At 48.4% G+C, this 23719-nt stretch overlaps 1 protein-coding gene across 4 annotated transcripts in view; it reads left to right on the top strand.

Annotated features, from left to right (window-relative positions):
• ANKRD27 (ankyrin repeat domain 27) overlaps positions 1–21406 on the top strand; it is a 58760-nt gene extending 37354 nt beyond the window's left edge. For 3 of the 4 annotated variants that reach the window (XM_021094270.1, XM_013988549.2, XM_013988550.2), the window contains exons 18-29: positions 1579–1776; positions 4016–4075; positions 4153–4287; positions 5545–5589; positions 7568–7693; positions 12697–12894; positions 13806–13925; positions 15389–15550; positions 17089–17200; positions 18414–18492; positions 18655–18727; positions 20057–21406. In XM_021094270.1, the coding sequence (XP_020949929.1) occupies positions 1579–1776; positions 4016–4075; positions 4153–4287; positions 5545–5589; positions 7568–7693; positions 12697–12894; positions 13806–13925; positions 15389–15550; positions 17089–17200; positions 18414–18492; positions 18655–18727; positions 20057–20302 (1554 nt within the window). In that variant the 3' untranslated portion in view covers positions 20303–21406. The remainder of the gene's footprint in view (positions 1–1578; positions 1777–4015; positions 4076–4152; positions 4288–5544; positions 5590–7567; positions 7694–12696; positions 12895–13805; positions 13926–15388; positions 15551–17088; positions 17201–18413; positions 18493–18654; positions 18728–20056) is intronic. The other variant, XM_021094271.1, reaches the window with a different exon arrangement.

Genomic DNA, 23719 nt, shown 5'->3' with positions numbered 1-23719 from the left:
GAAGGTTCGATCCCTGGCCTTGATCAGTGGGTTAAGGATCTGGCATTGCCATGAGCTGTGGTGTAGGTCACAGACATGGTTCAGATCCCCCGTTGCTGTGGCTGTGGTGTAGGCTGGCAGCTGTAGTTCCGATTGGACCCCTAGCCTGGGAACCTCCATATGTTGCACGTGCCACCATGAAAAGACAAAAAAAAAAAAAAAAAAAAAAAAAAAAAGCAGGGTATTACAGATGCTCTAGAAACCTGTAACCGTGAGTTCTCTGGCTTAGCACTTAAGGACTTGGCATTGTCACCACTGTGGTGCAGGTTCAGTCCCTGGCCCCAGGAACTTCCACATGCTGAAAGCTAGGCAAAAAAAACCCCCCAAAAAACAAACAAAAAAACCCCCACAAATCTGTAATGAAATTGTCTTTTCCTAAAATGACCTCATTTGCACTCATCCCTGCTCCCATCTGCTCCTTACCTTTGGTCATCCTCAGTTTTTACATTTTATATTTTTCTAGTAATATCAGGGAATTTTAATCGTTTTTATTTTCACTTAATATTTACCTGTGTGTGTGGGTCTGTCTGTGGGTGATTTTTTTTCCCCCTAACCACTCTGCCCCCTTTTTCTCCATGGTCGTGTACAGGTAGATTTATACAGACAGAGGATTGAGGCTGGGTGAGGTGGTTGATGGGTGAAAACGAGATCATAATCTCTACATTTCTAGGCAGTTTACTTTCCCAACTTAGTGCACCGTGGCCGTCCCCTAGGGCCGTAGGCATGGAGGGAGCCCATTCTGCAGTCGCTCCACAATAGTGTGTTATGTGTGTCCAGCTCCCTAAGCCCCTGTTGGATGATTCCTTAGGAGGGCTCACAGAACTCAGCCTCATTCTCAGCTGTGATGTCTCGCAGTGATGGGACACAGGGCACGGATCAGCCAGGGGCGAGGTGCAAGGATGAAATCCGGGGTGAACTAGGTGCAAACGTCCCCGAATCTCTTCCTGTGGAGTCACACACAGGACACACTCATTTCCTCCAGCAACAAGTCCTGACCACGTGTGTGAAGCATTTTCTCCCAGGAGAGCTCATCGAGGGTCTCAGTGCCCGAGGTTTCCCTGGAGGCTGGTCGTGTAATTCCGTCTGCCTGGCATGTAGCCAAGTCCCAGGCTCCCAGGAGGAAAGCAGGTGCTCAGCACAAACCAGAGGGTTGGACACACATTCTAGGCCCCAGGGGGCCCCTCTTATCAGTTAGGGGACCGTGGGAACACTCCCCAAATCCAGGCTCCCAGGAAACATCGCACACGAGTCAGGGGCCAGCCTTGCCAGCCGGCCTTCCAGGGATAACAAGTCTCAGGCCTGCTGTGCTGGCTCCTCTCTGCACACAGATCACATTTTATTCTGCCATTTCTTCTTGATTGGCAGTTGGGTTCTGTTGGGGGGGAAAAAAAAAAGATGTGCCCTGATCAGGCAGCCTGGAACCCGTGAGAGTCTATAACTCCCTTACTGTAGGTCCACTCGACCGGTGGCGTCTTGGCTGAGTCGGAACACGGACTAGGGCCACAGAGCACACGGCAGCCTCTCCCATTGTGTTTGCAGTGTGTGAAGGCTCTGGTCTACTACGACGTGCAGTCCTGCAGACTGGATATCGGTAACGAGAAAGGTGATACCCCCCTGCACATCGCCGCACGCTGGGGTTACCAGGGCATCATAGAGACCTTGCTGCAGAACGGAGCTTCCACGGAGATCCAGAACAGGCTGAAGGAGACGCCCCTCCAGTGCGCGTTAAACTCGAAGGTAGCCTTTCTCATCGCAGAGCAGCAACATGACTTTTAAAAAACACCCGGGTCCGAAGATTAAGTCTTAGCCGTGTTGTTCAAACTGTGCATTGGTCCCCATGGTGAGAACTTGGGCTCATCCTCCCTGCTGCTTCTGGGACCTGGTCCTTAATTGTATTATTTTTTTTTTTTTTTAACAGTTGTACCTGTGATATATGGAAGTTCCCAGGCTAGGGGTTGAATCAGAGCTACAGCTGCTGGTCTGTGCTGCAGCCACAGCAACTCTAGATCTAAGCCACATCTTTGACCTACATTGATGCTCACGGCAACATGGGATCCTTAACCCCCTGAGTGAGGCCAGGGATAGAACCCGAGTCCTCATGGATACTAGTTGGATTCGTTATCACTGCCACCACGGGAGCTCCCTTAATGGGTTTTATGTATTCCTATCTTGGTCCATTTTAGTAGCAGTGTGTCTCAGAGTTGTGCCAAGGGTTACTCCCAGCAGCTTTGCCCCAGCCTGAGAGTCCTGTTGGTTTAGGAACAGACAGTAAGAGAGGACATGGGGCAGCGGCTCTGGCCGCGTATGTCACCTCCGTCTTGCTGTTTCTTTACTCTCAGCTCCTAAAGCCTCATTCTGATCGGCCCCCTTTGAACATCACTGGGTATAGTTTCCTTCCTAAATGATTTGTTAATGAACGGCTCATCCTTTCCCGCTAGTACTTTCTGGAAGCTCGTAGTTCTGGGCCACATGTGCAGTGCTCATCTCAAGAGCAGGTGGGGACTAGGGGGAGCTTACAGAGGCCAGGCCTTTGTCCTCGTCGCCCAGCAGCAGCTCTGGTGAAGGAGTGCCTTCAGGGAAGTGTGTTCGGCCACTTGGCTGAAGCACAGGGCCCCTCACAGTAGACGGCCACGGTCATCGACTCATGTGTCCGGAGCACCCCCATCAGTGGGTGCATAGGTGATTGGGTGTTCTCCCTCTGCGCAGGCCCTGCTTTCTGCCTCTGGATGGTTTAATGGCTCCTTTTCTCAATTTCCAACCCTCTTCTAGGGCATTCTTTCAGTTTGTTCATGTCTTCTTGTAGAAGCAGCAGTTTTTGTTTTTATTTTTATTTTTTTTTTTTTTTTGTCTTTTGTTGTTGTTGCTATTTCTTGGGCCGCTCCCGCGGCATATGGAGGTTCCCAGGCTAGGGGTTGAATCGGAGCTGTAGCCACCGGCCTACGCCAGAGGCACAGCAACGCGGGATCCGAGCCGCGTCTGCAACCTACACCACAGCTCACGGCAACGCCGGATCGTTAACCCACTGAGCAAGGGCAGGGACCGAACCCGCAACCTCATGGTTCCTAGTCGGATTCGTTAACCACTGCGCCACGACGGGAACTCCAGTTTTTGTTTTTAAACCACTTTCTTGAGGTGTGATTGACCTGCAAAAAGCTGTACATATTTAACGTGCACAACTCGATGAGCGTGGCGTTAAGTCCACACCCGTGAGACCAGGACCACGCTTGATGCGATGACCATATCCAGCACCTCCAAAAGTTTCCTCCTGCCCCCTATTAATTATTCATTTTGTTGTCGTTTTGTGTATGTGGTAAGAACACAATGTAAGGCCTACAGGAACGCAGTTTGGGAAGGTTGACGCCCCTGCCCCTGACCCTGGGGGCCCCCGCTGCTGTGGACTCACAGGGTCTCGGCTTTGTAGCCGCCAGAGCCACGGGACTGGGTGATGCCACCCTTGGCCTGAGATGCCCGCGAGGGGCTGAGGGTGCCCTTGCACTGTCGCATCTCCCAACGGCCATAACGGAGGGAAATCTGCAGGCAGGGGGAGCAGACGGCCTTCCTGGCTCAGCTCCCAGCTGCTCTTGCTTGAGGCACAGGAGAAAGGTCACACTTGAGGCCTGTGGCCAACCAGCTCAGGCTGGACGGGGCAGCTTTGGGTCCCCCGCCCCAAGGGCCTGCGTTTCCCTTGTCCCCAGAGGCCATGCGTGGGCAGCACCGGCTCTTCCAGTTGGACTGATTCAGTGTGATCCTAAGTTCCCCGCCGCCCGCCGGCTCCAGCCCTGGTCTCCCCATGTCTCTCTGCGGGTGTGGCCACCCTTGGCTGAGGTGCCCGCGAGGGGCTGAGGGCACCCTTGCACTGTCACAGGCATCTCAGGCCAAGGGTGGCATCACCCAGTTCCAGGGAGGTGGGAGGCAGTGGGGCGATGTAGGTAACAGGACATGGGTGACCCGTCTCACGTCCCCTTTGTCCTCCTAGATCCTGTCCGTAATGGAAGCCCATCAGCTGTCCTTCGAGAAGAGGCAGAAGTCTTCAGAGGTAAGAGACCTGGGCTGCGCCTGCCACCCCTGCCCGAGACCAGCCTGGCCCCGGCCTCACCTCTCTCCACCCGTCAGGCTCCCCGGCTGCAGGTACCTGCGCGGCCCCCTAAGGGCTCCACGGACTCCAGCAACCAGGGCTCCCCGGCCTCCGGCTTCTCCTCCACGTCGCTGAGCTCCAGACGAGAAGAGCCCAAGAAGGACTACAGGGAGGTGAGGCCCCAGGAAGGGGGGCGGCCAGAGAGACCCCAGCCTGATGGGCCGTCACTGGGGCAGCCACTCTGCTGTGGCCAAGGTCATTGCTCCCAGTGAAGCCCAGCCAGCCTCACCCTGTTGCCCTTCATGGTCTCCTCCCCCAGCAGCTCTTTGCTGTGTAGATAGTGTGTGCGTGTGTGTGTGTGTGTGTGTGTGTGTGTGTGTGTGTGTGATGGGGGCGCAGTATTCTAAGAAAAGTAAAAGGAAAGTCAGCTGTAGGTCCATTGCTTTAAGATCATTTTATGGGAGTTCCCGTCGTGGCTCAGTGGTTAACAAACTCTACTAGCATCCATGAGGACACAGGTTCAATCCCTGGCCTTGCTCAGTGGGTTAAGGATCCCGCGTTGCTGTGAGCTGTGGTGTAGGTCGCAGACACAGCTCAGATCCCGCATTGCTGTGGCTCTGGCATAGGCCGGAGGCTACAGCTCCAATTTGACCCCTAGCCTGGGAACCTCCATATGCCGCGGGTGCAGCTCTAAAAAGACAAAAATACGTTTAAAAAAGTTCACTTTACGAAGTAAATTCTCTGCCCTTGCCTCCCACTCCATCAGCACCACTGTCACCCTGACTTCCTGCACCGTCTGTGTAGACATTTACATGGGCTGGCCCATCGCCTTTGGGAAACGCTGATTTATACCCTTTCATTCCCCCATCTAACCCACCCGCAGAGCAGACCATTGCGTGGACGTGCCCGGATTCCTTTGCCCGACCCCTATGGATGGGGAGCCCTCACTGACTCCACCCAGGGTTCCCCCTGCTTCCTCCCCTGCTCTTGGAGGGCCCAGGAATTTTCATTGGACTCCGAACCTCAACAAGGAAGGCTGAGAGGCCTGGAGTGGTTCCAGGGGTGGGGGAGGGCTGTCTACCCTCAGGGTACCCAGAGCTGGCCCGCAGGAGGGTGAGTCGATGCAGTTCTGAAGGCTGGCTGCCCTCTTAGGAAGTGCTTCTGCCTCCATGTGGCTGTCGTCCCACGGAGCCACACGAGTGGCAGGTCACCTTAGGACCTTACACAGCAGGTGCACAGCAGCCCCTCCTGGATGCCCTGCTGAGCTGAGTCAGGGATGTGTTTGAAAGATACTGAACGAAATTGTGAAGCTCCAGCAGTCAAGAGACAAACGAAAGCTACTAGGTTTTCTCAGGCTGTTATTTTTATTTTTTCTATTGTTATTGTATTATTATAATACTTTTCCTTACGTCTTTCTTCCTTTAATTAAGGTAGAAAAACTTTTAAGAGCGGTTGCTGATGGAGATCTAGAGATGGTGAGTTTTCAGAAGTGAATGGCCAGCAGCCTGCTCTCCATGTACACGGCTGTGCCCCGGGTCTGTGGTCTCCTGCTGAGTTAGGAGCCCCGTGGGTTCTTTGTCGAAAGGGTGCGTTTCATGAATACCTGGTAACAGGGTGGGCTGTGTCCCCTGCCAGTAGCGAGGCAGGGGGAATAAAGCTGCAGAGAGAGCCTGTCCCTGCCCTTCAGACTTGCACATTCCAGGAGGGCCACGATGTTGGCAAGAGGACCAGCCCACAGAGTGTGGGCTTGCTGTCACGCCCCACTAGCCCGGAGCAAGGTGAACTCATGGGAGGGGGGAAGGGCAGAGGAGCAAGGTGAACTGATGGGGGTGGGGGTGCAGAGGCAACAAAGGGGAGGGCAGAGCCCAGAAGGCATTGATGTGGCCCTGCAGCCGGTGTGGTCAGTGTGACGCCCTGGCGGGGAGGCGGAGTCTCTCACTTGGGGCTCTGAGGAGTCACAAGCACGTGTCCAGATGAGATGGGGCACAGGCGTCTGTCCTCCCGCTCCCCATCGTCAGGCGGTGGGGACCAATCTGTGAGGAGAACTCGGGAGACGCTGTGGGCCGTTCCCCTGGCTCACCTTCGGCTTCCCGAGAGGAATTCGTTGGGTCTTCTGCTTCAAAAGGAGGAGTGAGCGCGGGCTCACCTGATCTGGAGCTCGAGTGGCTGGGACTTCCAGGAGTGCTTTACAGCCACGTGTGTTGCAGGGGCACTTTTGCCGATGATTGAGTTTGAGGAGGTGGACAGAAGGTCCCGACATCTGATTGTCACAGCCTCCGGGGTATGAGGCAGCAGAATGTAGTTGTCCGTGTCTCCCCCTCTGCCCAGAGGCCCCGGTTAATCCCTCAGCTCTGGGGGGAGGGCACAGGGCCTGGATCTGACTGCCGCTCAGTGTTCCCCCTGTGAGACCCGCCCCAGGGAACCCACTGTCCTTTGGGGGGCGCACCACCATGAGCCGAGCCGGGGTGAGAGCCCAGTGGAGAGATTGCAACCTCCTGTGTCCTGACGCAGCTGCTCCTCCTCCCCCAGTGGGCGGGTGAGGACCCCGGGCCCTGTGCTTGTCTCCAGACACATCTGCCCCTGCAGGAGCCTCCAGCCCCCTACCCGAGGCCCCTGCCCCTTCCCCCATCCCCATCTGGGTCCTTGTAATCACTGAGAGGAACTGCCCTCGGTCTGGTCTGTCCTGGCCAGCCTGTTAGGTGAGGTCCCTCGGTCAGGTGAGGCCCCGCTGTTTCCATGTTGCGAAGCATCTGTTGTTGGGGACATGGAAGGGACCTGGGGGATGCTTTGGGGTGGAAGCATTTGAGGTCCTCGGTCCCTCTTGCAGGCAATATGTGGACTTCCTCAGCTCAGATCGGGGCCTAGAGGTGTATTTATATTGCTTTCTCGCATTTAATGTCCTAGAAACTAGTCTTTACTGGAACAGCGATGTGACCTTTTGGGGTCTTTGCAGTGTTTTCACCCACGGGCCAGGGCATTAAAGAGAGCCTGTGTCGAGGTTCCCGGCACCACTTCCTTGTTGTGTGGCCTTGAACATGTCGTTGGCCCCTGGGAGTGAAGCCCCTGCCCTGAAAGACAAGAGGGGCTGTTTGGATGAGAGCAGAAAGTTAGATAATGTGGGAGGTGCTCACGAGATGCTCTAGGCCCGGGGCTCGAAAGCTGTCCCCCCGCAGCACCGCTCTGCTCCTTGTCAAGATAGAAGAATCTGATGTGAGTGGCAGGAATGGAACCTGTCTCCCTGTGTCGCCACTGAAAGGACTTAGAAAGGCTTGAGCACAGGTGAACCCTGGCGTCCTCGAGAGGGAGGGGCATCAAATTACCTCAGCGGCCGAGGATATGTTGTAGGTCTTGATTTGGGAACAGGTGTGTGTGTGTGTGTGCACGTCTGTGAAGCTTATGAAGGAGCCGAGGGTAGGTTTTAAGTCCCTGTTTCTCCCCACTGCCCGGCGCCAGGTGCGTTACCTGCTGGAGTGGACGGAGGAGGACCTGGATGAAGCTGAGGACGCCGCCGTCGGGGCGGCAGAACTTGAATTTTGTCACCCCCTGTGCCAGTGTCCCAAATGTGCTCCAGCTCAAAAGGTTCGGCTTTCCTGGTGGGGGTGGGGGTAGAGGGCCAAATGCTTCCTTTTCCCCTCAGGAAAGTTGTCCGTTTCTCAGCCAGCTCCTGACCCCGTGGCTGGTTGCAGGTGTCCCCTGAGACACAGCTCAGGGCAAAGGAAAGCGGACCCTCACGCAGAGTCCGGCTCGGGCTGTCTGCTTTCGGAAGGGCAGGTCGGGGGCAGGGCCATGCCCGTGGGCTCAGTGTTTCAGGGGCTCTCAGGGCCCCGAGTCACAAGGCAGGGGCGTGTGAACAGATGTGCCTGAGGGTCTCTGTCCCTGTGGCTGTGGGCCCCTGGGGAGGCTGCGGGTGAGACCCCCCGCCCACCACCTTGGCTCACTGTGGTGCACCCTCTGCGGGAGGACCCACCCTCCCTCCAGGCCCAGGGACACCTTCACCCTTTCCCCCGTTTCCCGCATGGTAATAGCTTGTAAAACCACAGTACAGTATCGGCAGGGATCCAGTCCGTGTCTTACTAAGATACCCCGGTTTACTTCTGCCCCTCTGTGTGTGTGTGTGTGTGTGTGTGTGTGTGCATGTGTGTATTTAGTTCTGTCTAGTTTTATCACACATGTAGGTTTGTATCCAACACCCCCTTCGAGTTCTCTCATCACCAGGAGAGTCACTCGTGTGGCCCTTCCAGAGCCACACCCACTGCTCTGCCTGTCACCCCACCATCCCGGACCTCTGGCAACCACGAATCTTTGTCCTGTTCTATAATCTTGTCTTTTCAGAAATGGTATGTAAATGTGATCACACAGCACGGAACCTTTTGGAATTGGCTTCGTTCACCCAGCCCGATACCAGGTTGTTGCGTAGAATCCAGTTGATTCTTTATTGCAGAGCGGGGCTCCATGGCCAGTCTGTGCTGTACTGTGTTTAGCCATTGACCTATTGAAGGGCACATGGGTGGTTTCCCGTTTGGGGAAATTGCCAGCACAATTGCTGTGTACCTTTGTTTACAGGTTTTTATGAGAACATAAGTTTTCATTCCTCTAAGACATATGCCCAGGAATGCAATTGTTGTATCATATGGTAATTGCATGATAATTCTGTAGTTTTATTAGGAACTGACAAAGTGTTTTTCAGAGTGGCTTTTACATTCCCACCAGCACTGGATGAGCGAACTGATTTCCCCACATCCTCACCAGCAATTGGTGTTGTCACTTTTGACTTTTTTTTTTTTTGCTTTTTAGGGCCCCACCCTCAGCATATGGAAGTTCCCAGGCTAGGGGTCAAATCAGAGCTGTAGCTGCCGGCCTACACCACAGCCATAGCAATGCAGGATCCAAGCCACATCTGCGACCTACGCCACAGCTCACAGCAACACTGGATCCTTAATCCACTGAGCGAGGCCAGGGATCAAACCTGCATCCTCATGAATCCTAGAAGGGTTCATTAACCTCTGAGCCACAAAGAGAACTCCCACTTTTCACTGTTTTTTTTATTTTCACAATTCTGATCTGTGGGTTGTAATTTGCATTTCCCTAATGGGCGATGACCTTGAATGTTCTTTCACCTGCTTAGCAGCCATCTGTACCTGCTCTTCGGTGAAATGTCTGTTCATTTCTTCTGTCCTTTTTCTTATGGGTTTGTTTTATTTCGATTGAGTTTTGCTTCTAGGTTCTTCACATGGGTTTTCACAGGGCAAATTATTAGTTTTGAAGTCCAGTTTATTCATTTGCCCTATATGGATCATGCTCTGGGTGTCAGGTCTAAGAATATTCTTTGCTTAGCCCTGCATTGCAAAGATTTCCTGATGTTTTTTTCTATAAGTTTTATAATTCTGCATTTTTCAGTTAAGTCTGTGATCCATTTTTGAGTTATTTTTTGTACAGTGTGTGAATTTAGGTTGAGGGTTTTTTGGTTTTTTTTTTTTTTTTTTTTTTTTTTGCCTAAAGATACCTACTTGCTCCAGCACTGTTTGTTGAAAAGGCCGTTTTCCCCCGACTGACTTGCTTTCGGACTGCAATTGACTGGACTCGTGCATCTATTTCTGGACTTCTGTCCTGTCCCACTGACCAGGCCACACTGTCTTGATGACAGCAGCTACACAGTGAACCTTAAAATTAAGCAGAATGATTCCTCCTAATTTATTTTTCTTTGCCAAGATCGTTTCAGCTATTCTAGGGCCTGTGGTTTTCCATAGACTTTTTTTTTTTTTTTAAAGGGCGGCACCTGCGGCATATGGAGGCTCCCAGGCTAGGGATCGAATTGGAGCTGCAACTTCCCGCTTACACCACAGCTATAGCAACACCAGATCTGAGCCGAGTCTGTGATCTACACCACAGCTCATGGCAATGCTGGATCCTTAACCCACTGAGCGAGGCCAGGGATCGAACCTGCATCCTCAAGGATGCTAGTCAGATTCATTTGCTCTGAGCTATGATGGGAACTCCCTCCGTATAATTTTTAAGATAAGCTTTTTTGTGTTTTCCCCAAACCTTGTTAGGATTTTGATAGGAATTGCACTAAAACAGTAGATTGATCTGGGAGAAATAACCTCGTTACTATGCTGAGTCTTCATGAGCCTGATATTTCTCTCCAAGTATTTAGGTGTTCTTTGATGTCTTCATCAACATTTTGTGACTTTCAGCATTAAGATCCTGTCCATGTTTTGTTAAGTGTATACTTGAGTTCATTTCTTTGAGCAGTTGTGAAAGGCCTCGTGTATGGAGCATGCACTCCCACGCTAACTCATGTCCCTTGCTGTGGAAATGAATTTGACCTCAGAAGACAGCTACGGCAGTGTTATCTTTTGTCTTGCGAGATACTACTACCCGATTAAAAAATCTACACCACGATGTCTCTAACCTAAGAATATTGAGATGGCAGCGTTTTCCCACTTGCAGTAGCTCTTGAGCTGCAGGGTGGTGTGTATGTTGGCATGGACAGCTTTTGTTCTGTCCCTGTGCTGCTGGATATGTACCATCCAAAAAATGGCTTTCCCAGGGCGGCCTGCCAAAGGACTTAAAAAAGGCAGGTGCTCTTTCAAAGGATGTGATACCAAGGTAGCAACAGCCCTCAGGTCCCGTCAGTGCCTGTGTGGCTGGAGGTGGCTGCTGGGTCTCTGTTGTTCTTTTTGTCATTATAATCTTCTCCCCCACCTCCCAGTTTGTCAGTTGTAACAAGGAACCGAATGACCCATTACAGTGGCTATTGAATTTATTGCATGAATTTACCTTCCCTGTTCTTTTAAAGCCTACACTCTTTTTCTCTTTTTGTAATTTCTTAAAAAGACACAAGAGTAAATTGCTTCCTGGAGTTCCCATCGTGGCTCAGTGGTTAATGAACCTGAGTAGCATCCATGAGGACGCAGGTTCGACCCCTGGCCTCGCTCAGTGGGTTAAGGATCCAGTGTTGCCGTGAGCCGTGGTGTAGGTCACAGATGTGGCTCGGATCCTGCGTTGCTGTGGCTATGGTGTAGGCCGGCAGCTGTAGCTCTAATTCGACTGCTAGCCTGGGAAACTCCATTGGCCATGGGTGCAACTCTAAAAAGAAAAAAAAAGTGCTTCCTGTCATGCTTAAATTAAAACTAACCTTCCCCCCACTGCATCCTCTCCTAGCCTAGTAGTATGTTTAGAGTGAGTTTTTTTGTTTAAAAAACATTATTGAACCCTCCTACACTTTTGGTGGGAATGTAAATTGGTACAGCCAGTATAGAGAACAGTATGGAGTTTCCTTAGAAAACTAAAAATTGAGTTGCCATATGATCCAGCAATCCCACCCCTGGGTATATATCCAGACAAAATTTAATTCAAAAAGATACATGTACTCCTGTTTTTATAACAGCACTGTTTACAATGGCCAAGACATGGAAACAACCTAAATATCCATCAATAGATGAATGGGTAAAGAAGATGCAGTACATTTTTACAGTGGAATACTACTCAGCCACAAAAAAGAGTGAAGTAATGCCATTTGCATCAACATGGATGGATCTAGAGATTATCATACTAAGTGAGATATGTCAGGCAGAGAAAGACAAATACCATAGGATATCACTCATAGGTGGAATCTACAACTCTGACACAATGAACTTATCTACGAAACAGAAAGAGACTCACAGACATAGAGAACAGACTTGTGGTTGCCGAGAGGGAGGGAGCAGGGTGGACTGGGAGTTTGCGGTTAGTAGAGGCAAACTCTTACACACAGGATGGATACACAGCAGGGTCCTACCGTATAGCACAGGGAACTGTATTTAATATCCTGTGATAAACCATAACAGAAAAGAAAAAAAAAAAACCTTACTGAAGTATAATTTACAGCAGTAAAGTACATCCATTTATTTATTTATTTGCCATTTCTTGGGCCGCACCCACGGCATATGGAGGTTCCCAGGCTAGGGGTCCAATGGTAGCTACAGCTGCTGGCCTACACCAGAGCCATAGCAACACAGGATCTGAGTTGCGTCTGCGACCTACACCACAGCTCACAGCAACACCAGATCCTTAATCCACTGACTGAGGTCAGGGATCAAACCTGCAGCCTCATGGTTCCTAGTCAGATTTGTTTCTGCTCCGCCGCCATGACGGGAACTCCTATCTAAGCAATTTTTCCTTCTCCCAGTGTTGCAAAGATTGTATGTTCACTCCAAAAAGTCTGAAGTTGTAGATTTTACATTAGGTCTGTAATGCATTGTAGTGTTTGCTGTGAGATAAGGGTTGCCGGACAGTGTTTTATCTGTGGCTCTCCAGTTGTTCAGCACCGTCTGTCCAATGGACTTTGCCTTCCCCATTTCATTGCCTTGGCCTAATACGGCATCCCTCTCAGGGGCTTTGCTCTCTGAAAAATGGCCGTTAATCCTTTGATAAATCATTCCTTTCTAAAGTAGTAATCCACCTGTGCGCCAGCTAATTCAGGATCCCAGTGTGATTCCAGAGTTTACAGAAGGGCCATGGGGCATGGATGGCTTCAGTTCCTTTGGCCAGGTTTCTTCAGTACTAATGACATTTCCGTTTCCACCTTTTGCACTTGCTAGAAGCTGGCAAAGATTCCTGCCAGTGGCCTTAGTGTGAATGTGACCAACCAGGATGGCTCCTCGCCCCTGCACATTGCTGCCCTCCACGGTCGGGCGGACCTCCTCCTCCTCCTCCTGAAGCACGGTGCCAGTGTGGGGGCCAGAGATGCAAACCAAGCCGTCCCCCTCCACCTGGCCTGCCAGAAGGGCCACTTCCAGGTATGGGTTCTGTCTCCGGGGTGGTGTGCATATGGTCAGGACCTCGCTCGGGCGACATGCTGCAGAGGGGGACGGGTTTGGCGGCTGGCTCAGAGGACGAGCCATTTTCCTCCTCCCAGGACACTCACTTGGCAACAGAAGACGGAACTCGGGGCTTCTGGGGGTGGAGCTGACCCCCTCCCACTGGCACTCAGGGCATAGAGGCTGTCATTCTGATTCTGACCCCAGCTGCGTGCCGACTCTCTGGTGTTGGTTAGGGGCCCCAGCCTTGTCCGACCACCTCTGCATCCCCCAGCCCCTGTCTGTGCCAGTTTAGTATCTATTTATTTTTCCATTCTTCCTTATTAGTTCTACCGTAAGCTTTATATTTATTTATTTTTTGGTCTTTTCTAGAGCCACACCTGCAGCATATGGAAGTTCCCAGGCTAGGGGTTTCATTGGAGCTGTAGCCACCGCCTACGCCACAGCCACAGCCATGTGGGGTCCGAGCTGCATCCTAGACCTACACCATAGCTCACTGCAATGCTGGATGCTTAATCCACTGAATGGGGCCAGGGATTGAACCTACGTCCTCATGGGTTTATTATGACTGAGCCACGACTGGAACTCCGTACTGTAAGCTTTTTAAGACAGGAATCATATTTCAGGTAATGCCTAGTGTCGGTTCCCCAACATGTGAAACTGGACTAGTAATTCCACCTCTCCGTAGCGAAAGTACAGTGATGAAATGAAAAAAACTCGTGTCTAGCCCATTGCCTGGTGCACAGAAGACCCTCAGCAGATGTTAATCCCTTTCCACTTCAGTTGGCCTTTCTCCTGTCTAAAGAACCTTCTAGATAAACTTCCAGAAAAGTCAAAAGAGGATTTCTCCCTGCAAATTTTAATTAAAGTTGAAATTTCTTCTCCGATAGGTGGTGAAGTGTCTATTAGCCTCTAATGCAAAACCCAATAAAAAGGATCTAAGTGGAAACACACCCCTCATTTATGCCTGTTCCAGAGGCCACCACGAGGTCGCGGCACTATTGCTGCAGGTAAGGGCCCCCCAGCTCAGAAGCTGCTGACACGGGTCAGTGAGGGGCATCTGGCCAGTGACGAGCTCCTGGCAGCACGGGCTTTCACTGTAAGCTGGCCCTGGGGAGAGGAACTTTGGACCACATTTCCTTGCAACAGCACGGTCTTGGCATCTGTGCTGCAGAGTTAAGGACTGAGACGCTGCTTTTGCTGAAGGTTTGAATCTTGCTTCACTTAGCAGATCAGTTGAATTGTTACCTGAAGTGTGAGCTGAATGTCCTTGTCGCTGCTGCTTTTTTTCTTCTCTTGATAAAGGTTGACTATAGAAGGAGAATTTTGAAAAGTAGGGAAAAAAGCTACTTTTCCATAACCCTGTTACTCAAAGGCAACTAATTTTGGTGACTTTTAAAAAAGGTACATAGGCAGTTCCTGTTGTGGCTCAGAGGTAACTAACCCAACTGGTATCCATGAGGACATGGGTTCGATCCCTGGCCTTGCTCAGTGGGTTAATGGTCCGGCATTGCTGTAAGCTGCAGGGTTGCAGACACAGCTTGGATATTGCGTGGCTGTGGCTGTGGTATATAGGCCAGCAGCTGCAGCTCCGATTGGACCCTTAGCCTGGGAACTTCCATATGCTGCAGGTGCAGCCCTAAAACCAAAAAAAAAAAAAAAAAATTCCGCATAGTTTAGATCAGTATTATTTTCCATCTTGCTTTTTTCACTTAACATAGAAAATTGAAAAGCCTCAACATTTTTTGTCTTTTTTGGGGGGTGGCTGCACCTGTGGCATATGAAGTTCCCGGGCTAGGGGTCGAATTGGAGCTGTAGCTGCCAGCCTACACCACAGCCACAGCAACATCAGATTCAAGCCAAGTCTGTGACCTACATCACAGCTCATGGCAATGCGGATCCTTAACCAACTGACCAGGGAGGTTAAGTCAGATTCATTTCCACTGAGCCACAGCAGGAATTCGGAAAAACCTCAACTTTTTAACGGTTGCGTAATCATGGATGTACCAGTTTAAAAAACAAAAACAGTTTCTGCTCATTACGTTTAGGTGACTTCTATTTTTTTCCTGCTACAGTGATAATTGCTGCAGTGAATATATTTGTTTTTCCTCAGTATTACTTTTACCCTCAAGAAAGAATGTTGTAGTAGACATAGGCACTACAGTGATTCAGTGTCGATAGTTTCAGCTTTTGTTTTTTTTGTCTTTCTGCCATTTCTTGGGCTGTTCCCGTGGCATATGGAGGTTCCCAGGCTAGGAGTCTAATGGGAGCTGTAGCCGCTGGCCTACGCCAGAGTGTCTGCGGCCTAGACAACAGCTCACAGCAATGCCGGATCCTTAACCCACTGAGAGAGGCCAGGGATGGAACCCGAGTCTTCAGGGTTCCTAGTCAGATTCGTTTCACCTGCTACAACAGGAACTCCCAGCATTGATAATTTAGTATTCCTTCTGAGTGTAGTGTTTTCTCTTTCTAGCACGGGGCCTCCATTAACACTTCTAACAACAAGGGCAACACAGCCCTGCATGAGGCTGTGATAGAAAAGCACGTCTTTGTGGTGGAGCTGCTTCTGCTTCACGGAGCATCAGTTCAGGTCCTGAACAAGAGGCAGTGCACAGCTATCGACTGTGCTGAACAGGTGAGCGGACAGCATCACTGCCGAGGCCACTTGCAGCCCCCTCCCAGCTCACTCGGATCCCCGGTGTTTACACCAGATCTGAAAGAGCAATAGCCAGACCCTGGACTTGCCCTGTCAGGCTGAGCTGGTGAGCTGAATGTCTGCCACTGTGGCTGCATCCCTGCTCCTTAGTCACCTGGTCAAAGGTGACCTGCTGGGGGAGCCAGGAGCCAGTCCTTCTGGGGCAGTTTTCAAAGGCTGGAATAGAGGTGCCCCCACTGCAGGCCTGGTGCCCTGGTCTCCACTGTCCTGCAGTCAGGTACGGGCAGGGAGGGAGCAGGTAGAGAGCATGCTGGCCTGACCCCCCTGCACTGGGAACACGCCCGAGGTCCCACGAGTGTGATGGAGAACGTCTGCAGCTGGTGGCTTTGAGACTTCTGGGATTTCTGGTTCTGTGGGGGCTGTGACGAGCAGCCTACCACCCTCGGGTGCGTGGCTGTGTGCCAGGGAGAAGTGGGGAGGAGCTCCTCCTCCTGGGGGGAGTCAGCTCTCTACTGTTGCTGTTTTCATGCTGAATCTTAATCTACTTCACTACCCAGGTAGACAACTAGTAGGCTGTTAAATGGCACTACTGACATGTTGAAGTCACCATAAATCCAACCTGCTCACCTAATTTCTAATTTTCAGTGGCATTTATTAACAGAATTGAAACATTTTTTTTTTTTTTGCTTTTTTTAGGGCCGCACTAGCGGCATATGGAGGTTCCCAGGCTAGGGGTCTAATCGGAGCTACAGCTGCTGGCCTGCACCACAGCCACAGAAACATGGGATCCAAGCCTCATCTGCGACCCACGCCACAGCTCATGGCAACGCTGGATCTTTAACCCACTGAGCAAGGCCAGGGATCGAACCCGCAGCCTCATGGTTACTAGTCGAATTTGTTCCCACTGTGCCACAGCAGTTACTCCAGAATTGAAACATTTTAAACTTTTTTTTCCTTGGCTGCCCCAGTGCATATGGAGTTCCCGGGCCAGGGATCAGATCCAAGCCACAGTCATTACCTAAGCCACAGCTACGGCAGTGCTGGATCCTTAACCTACTGGGCCAGGCCGGGCCAAGGATCGAACCTGCGACCCATTGCTCCCAAGACAACGCCAATCCCGTTGTGCCACAGCAGGAGCTCCAAAACATTTTAAACTTTTAATTCAGCACTTTCTCAAATGATGAATATCTTTTTTCCCAAATGATGAATATCTTTTGAGTACTTGCCATGTGCTGGGCCCTTGGTAACCTCATAATTTGACAATAACAGATCCCGTTATCAACCCAGTTGCTCAGAACAGTGAAACACAGGCCCGGAGTTCCCAGTAGAGGGTAGAGCCAGCCCCCAAATGCCAGGCTTTTCTCTACCACTAGGCTTTATGGCCTGTTTTGTGTGTAGTTGTTTCTTAGTTTTTCTGCCCAACCACGCCAATATTGGTATTTAGAGGAAAGGTAGACAATAACCTGCTGAGAAAGAATTAAAAATGTAACTTTTACTTTTTCCCTTTCAAACTGTAGAATTCAAAAATAATGGAATTGCTTCAGGTAGTTCCAAGCTGTGTGGCCACATTAGATGACGTCAGTGAAACAGACCGCAAGGAGTATGTTACTGTCAAGATCAGGAAAAAGTGTAAGACCTCACATTCTTCCTGTAATTCTCACTTGGGCTTGTTTGGAAGCTCATTGACTAGTTGCTGGTTGTAATTATAAATGTAAAAAATGTAATTGTAATCACGGCTGGGGGTGGGATATAGGCACCAAAGAAACACATGTCACGTCCTGTTCCATCAGCTTTTTCGGGTCCTCATTTTCTGGCTGGCTGATGCTCCGTGAGATGAGCACTTTGAGCATTTCCCCTGAAGGCCGGGCCTCCACTCGCTGGTTTCTCGTATGTCTCATGTTCTGAATCCAGGCCCTTTTCTAGGCATTTCCTGGACATGTCGGGTAAATGGAACCTTTAAAGGATGTCTTGTTTAAATCTGCAAGTGTATTGACTGACACGGATGGGTATTAAAACAGCAGTTGCCAAACGGGTGGGGCAGAAGTATTTTCTTTTCTTTTTTTTTGCTTTTTAGGGCCACACCTGAGGCACATGGAGGTTCCCAGGGAAGGGATCATATCGGAGCTACAGCTGCCGGCCTACACCACAGCCACAGCCACGCCAGATCCGAGCCACGTCTGCCACCTACACCACTGCTCAGGGCAATGCCAGATCCTTAACCCACTAAGTGAGGCCAGGGATCGAACCTGCAACCTCACGGTTCCTAGTCAGATTCATTTCCTCTGTGCCACGACAGGAACTCCAATGTATTTTCTTCTTTTTTAAAAGGTTGTTATGGGAGTTTCTGTGACTCAGCGGTAATAAACCCAACTGGTGTCCATGAGGATTTGGGTTTGATCCCTGGTCCTGCTCAGTGGGTTAAGGATCTGGCTTTGCTGTGAGCTGTGGTGTAGCTGACTGGAACCCTAGCCTAGGAACCCCCGTATGCTGCAGGCGTGGCTCTAAAAAGAAAAAAAGTTACTGAAGTTTAGATGGGGTCCTTGTTCAACTTTTTTTTTAAATTACAAGATAGTCTGTAGTGCCATATCTGGATAATCCTGAGGCTGTCTCACCACAATTGGCTATGGCTGGGGAGTATCAGTTTATTAAGGATTTATCTTTGTTTCATGGGGGTTCACACAGTAATAAACAGGTTATCTGCTAGTATATTTCTGTAAGCAAATGCAGTGCTTAATTTTCTAAGTCTTATTAAACTTCAAAAAGAAAACTGGACATCTGCATCTATTAAAACAATTCTTAAACTATTTTGAAAGTTTTCAGATATTTATCCATTTATCTACAGGGAACTCAAAAATGTCTGATCTGCCAGATGAACCTTTCACAAGACAGTTTTACTTTGTCCACTCAGTTGGTCAGTTTAAGTGAGTATAAAATTTGACCTTTACTTAAAACTCAAGCTGCTGCTTATGTGCAGCTTCAGTGGGTTCTCAATCTGCGCTCATCAAAGGCTGCCCCCTCGTGGCCAGCCAGCGTGTCTGGCGCTGCCATTCCGAACTTTTATCTGAGTTTGTTTTGGGTTTCAGGGGAAGGACTGCAAGGGAGTTTATGGCAAAAGATAAAAGTGTCCCTAATTTTACTGAAGATTCTTTGCATGAGGTGAGTTATGAAACACTGACTTATAATCTTATTTTTTAAAGCCTGGATTTTTCAGAGCTAATCCATGGTAAACACATTTTTCATTTCATTGTTCCCTTCGCTGTTAAGTTACTAACAATTAAAATGAAGTCTTTAGTGGCTTGGTCACATTAAACATATCATATTTAATGCTATACGTCAAATATAACACTTATTATATTTAATAACACTTCTGAGCTGAAAAAGTGGAAAATAATTGTACACGTGGGAAAATGTTGCAGTTCATGGTGTGCATACCAGGTAAAAGATTTCACTATTTAAGCAAATCCCCCAATGTGTTACTGTAAAGAAGAAAACATGTTTTGCATATAGACGGGTAAAAAACTTCTCCAAATATGGTTAAAGTTGCTCGTATGGACAATTCTACATGTGGCTATCTTCCTACAGCACTATTTAATAACTCAAGATATAAAAATCCTGTGATGCAATTTGGTGACCCTTCTTACAAACATGGCACTTCTACTCCAATAAAATTAAAATTAAAAAATAAATGGCACTTCTTATTGCTGCTTGCCAATACAATATATGCCTTATTGATGAGAAACAGAATTTATAGCATGTGTGATATAGGCTTGTCGGAACAAATATACCAAAGTTCTAGCAGTTCCCGTCTAGCAGTAATAAACCCCTGGCTATGCTCAGTGGGTTAAGGATCTGGCCTTGCCGTGAGCTGTGGTGTAGGTCACAGACGTGGCTCAGATCCTGTGTTGCTGTGGCACAAGCCTGCAGCTACAGCTCTGATTCAACCCCTAGCCTGGGAACTTCCATATGCCATGGGTGCAGCCCTAAAAAGACAAAAACAAACAAATCCCAAAGTTGTAAATCTTTGAGAATTATACTGATTTTTGTTAATGTAACTGACTTCAATTACATGTTTAATCTTTCATGGCTTTGATAATAGACTGGCTGCTGGGTGAGAAAGCCTGCAGACTGAAATCTGCCAGGTTCAGTTGAATGCCAGTTTTTCTCCCCTTGCTAGCTAGCGAACTTCAGGCAGATGGCTTAATTTTGTTGATCCTGTTGTTTCCTCAGCTGTATGAGAACAGGGATAACAACAGTATACACTTGTAAGAGTTGTAAAGATTAAGTGTGAAAACGCACATTGGGTCTGACTATAGAGCATGCACGTGTCACACTTTCACTGCAGGGATGATAAGAGCTGAGGTATGTCTGGAAAGCACTGAGTGCCCTGGATGACACAGAACACTCAAGGGTAGCTGTTACCGTGTGATGGTGGTGGTTTAAAGCACAGTGCAGGTGTGCACTGTTTGAATCATACCTTTTCTTTAGGCAGGGTGGCAGAGAGTCACACGGAAGCAGAAGAACCTGCCAGACCAGAGCAGACCTCTGCGTGCTGACAAAGGGAATGATGATCAGCCGTCGTCGTCGTCAGAGAGGCCTGGGCGGAGACAGAAGGCCCCAGCAAGCAGGAGAATGCTCCGTAGACACACAGTTGATGATGCAGTTGTATCCAAGGGCCCGGAGACTGCCAGCAACCTGATCGCTCCCCAAGAGGCTAGCATTTCCCAGTCTTAACAGTAATAGGAGTTATTTACTGCCAAGACGCCAGTCCTCCACAAGATGCTGAGCATGAATGCAGCTTAGAACTCAGTGTACTATTTGGCTTGAGAGAAAGGCGGAAAGGCCCTGCAAGCTTTTCTGTGGCTGATGGAAAGAACGCAGCAACAGAAAGTCATCAGCATCCCCTTCCTCTTCAAAGCTAATGAATGCACTTGCAAAGGAGCGGAAAAAAATTCCAGTTGTGTCCAGACCCTAGGACCAGGGTGTATGCTTTAAGTATTAAGGTTCCTTGGCTACAGTGAGAGGTTTCATCACCAGACTCTGACCTCCTCCTAACGAAAGGTGCTAAACCTTTGCGATGTGTATAAACTAGCAAACCACAGCTAAAAGACTATCTCCCTTTGGGAGGAGCTGAAGAGAAGCAGTTTAAATTTCATGGTACTGTGGAGGCCGGGGGAAAATGCCACGTTTGAGTGAAGAAATACAGGACCCGAAAATGTCCCTTTGCAAGCAACACTTTAACCCAAAGATGCCTAAATGCCATTTTGATGTTCATTTTAGTGAAAAGGACACATATATGTTCGACACTGTGTATGTATGTGGGGAAAGCTGGGTATGATTTTTCCTAAAAGAAAATTCAGATAATGGATCACCACACGTAGGCCCCTGCAGCAGTGTCTCCAGAAACATCCCTTTCCATTAAGAGCCTCCCTTAAAATGTCACACCTGATGGATGGTTACTGAACTGGAGAATAGATTTGGCACATCTTTTTTGTCTTTTGATTCAGATTCAAAACTTAGCACAAACCAGGTCAAAATTACTTTAGGTTAGAATTTATTGCCATTTATTCCTTTTTATATAAATTTCTATAGATTATACTCTTATTTTTTTATGTTATTAACTGGTCTAGGGTTGCAAACATGGGTTTGTCTGGAGTACATTTTCAAATAACTTTGTAACAGAGAAATGGTTTTGTGCATGTTCTTGGAAGTACTTATGTACAGAAGGGAGGGACTGATTATTTTTCTACAAAGTAATTTATGATTTTTAATTTTCTAATGTGCCTTGGATATGTGCCAAATGATGGAGAAGAAACAGTAAATTCTATGATTCTTGAGTGTGTCATGGTGTACTTTTTTTACTTAATGTTTTGCTCTGATGTGTTTCTCGGCCTTTCTGCTATAAACATGTGTTCTGCATGTGGAAAAACCTTCCTCTGTTGGAGGACATACAGTTTGTTTTTCCGTTATAAATGTGAGTATGACTAAAACATGTGAACTGGATCATGTGGAGCAGACCATTACCCATCTACCCTGAGCAGGGCTGACCCAATCAAGTTAAGTGCAAAAATGCTTTTAATGTAACATCACAGGAACTAAACATAGCTTCTTAGCACAAAGAGAGCAGTGTTGCTTTGCAAATTTCTTCGGATTTACTTTTCTTCCTTTTCCCCACTTTTAAACGCTACCACCTCACTGACTTTAGCTGCTGTGCTTCCCTACTACCCTCATTAAGAAATTTTACCCTAGGAGTTCCTGTCTTGGCTCAGCAGTAACCAACCTGACTAGTATGCATGAAGATGTGGGTTTGATCCCTGGCTTTGCTCAGTGGGTTAAGGATCCAGTGTGGATGTGAGAACTGTGGTGTAGGTAACAGATGAGGCTCAGATCCTGTGTCGCTGTTGCTGTGGCTCTGATTCATCCAACTGCTAGTCTGGGAACTTCCATTCACTGCAGATACAGCCCTAAAAAGAAAAAAAAAAAAAAAACTTACAGGGTAAGTTTATCAGCACAGCCATTTCCAAGATGCAAATACATACATTTGATACCACTTAATTTTGGGGGTGGTACAATATGATTTTGAAAACTTTCACGTATACCCCCCATCAATTCCAACACCTGCCCTGGCTGGTAGAATTGTCAGATGAGGAAACAGGCTCATGAAATAAGAGGGCTGGTTTGCTTGCACTGTCAGAGCTGGGGTCAAGGTCTGACTGCTGCTGCCATCAGAGCTGGCAGTCCCCAGCTTGGTGTGCCCTTTACCTGCAGATAAGAATACCAGGAATGGGACTGTCAATCTCAGTGGAGGAGACTCCTCTAGAGCTCCTCTGGAAATCAGCAGGGGAGCAATCTGAAGTGATTACCTCGATTATCTTTAAAACACTTGTGTTTCTCTCCAATTACTTTCCCACTTAAAAACTAAATTTGATTTGATAATTCATAAGTTGGTAATGCTCAAATTTCTATTTTGTGTAAGAATGTTTTGAATTCAAAGTATTGTCAGTTAAATTAGCTTAGAATAACTACTCTCTAGAGAGAAACATACCCCACCCCCTTGACACCTTCAAGAACCTCTATCCTTATGTGTAGAATCACTTTCCAGTCTCAGCATCTCTGAAGGGTGGGACTTTGAGAATCTTTAAACACATTCATGTCAGCAGCTACCATCATCAGGACAAAGAGAAAGCGTGTGGCAAAACTTGCTGAGAGTGGTCTAGTCTCCCTCTAGCATTTCTATATAAATGAGACCAAAAAAAAATTTACCTGTAATTGGGATTTTTCAAAATCCTTGATCAGATTTTACTTTCAATAATTTCTTCTGTTCCTCTGAAAAGTTTTTGATGTTCTTAATAGTTCTAATCATTTCTTATTCAGGAATACACTTGTTCCAACACTGATTTTCTTGTCTATGGCTATAAATTTCAAGTCTCAAGTATGGTAAAATCTCAAATATAGTTTAAACATCTGTCAGCAGTTAAATCAGAGATTGGGATCATAAACCATATTCCCATTACATCCTTGCTATTAATCTTATTCATCTCATCAAATGCTATGAACTTCCTCTGGGGCTGGATCTCACAGGACTAAGACATCTATCTATAAGGTTATAACAGCTCACTTCACAATTAAGATTTAAATTTGTTTCTTCAGGAGTTCCCGTCGTGGTGCAGTGGTTAACGAATCCGACTAGGAACCATGAGGTTGCGGGTTCGGTCCCTGCCCTTGCTCAGTGGGTTAAGGATCCGGTGTTGCCGTGAGCTGTGGTGTAGGTTGCAGATGCGGCTTGGATCCCGCGTTGCTGTGGCTTGGCATAGGCCAGTGGCTACGGCTCCGATTAGACCCCTAGCCTGGGAACCTTGGGAGTGGCCCAAGAAATGGCAAAAGGACAAAAAAAAAAAAAAAAATTTGTTTCTTCATTTTTGGCCATATCCACAGCAGGAGGAAGTCCACAGGGCAGGGATCAAATCAGTGCTCTAGTTTCGGCCTGTGCCACAGCTGAGGCAACGCCGGAACCTTAACCTGCTGTGCCACAAGGGAACTCCCAATGATTTAAACTTACGAGCAAAGTTTTTTTCATAACCTGGCTGGAGTAAAGCACAATATGAGAGATGACATTTGGAGTTCCCACTGTGGTGAAACGGGATTGGCAGT

The sequence above is a fragment of the Sus scrofa genome, chromosome 6 (assembly GCF_000003025.6).
Source record: "Sus scrofa isolate TJ Tabasco breed Duroc chromosome 6, Sscrofa11.1, whole genome shotgun sequence".
Taxonomy (NCBI): Eukaryota; Metazoa; Chordata; class Mammalia; order Artiodactyla; family Suidae; genus Sus; species Sus scrofa.
The sequence above is the reverse complement of the archived record's forward strand: the minus strand, read 5'-3'. Positions and strand labels throughout refer to the sequence as shown.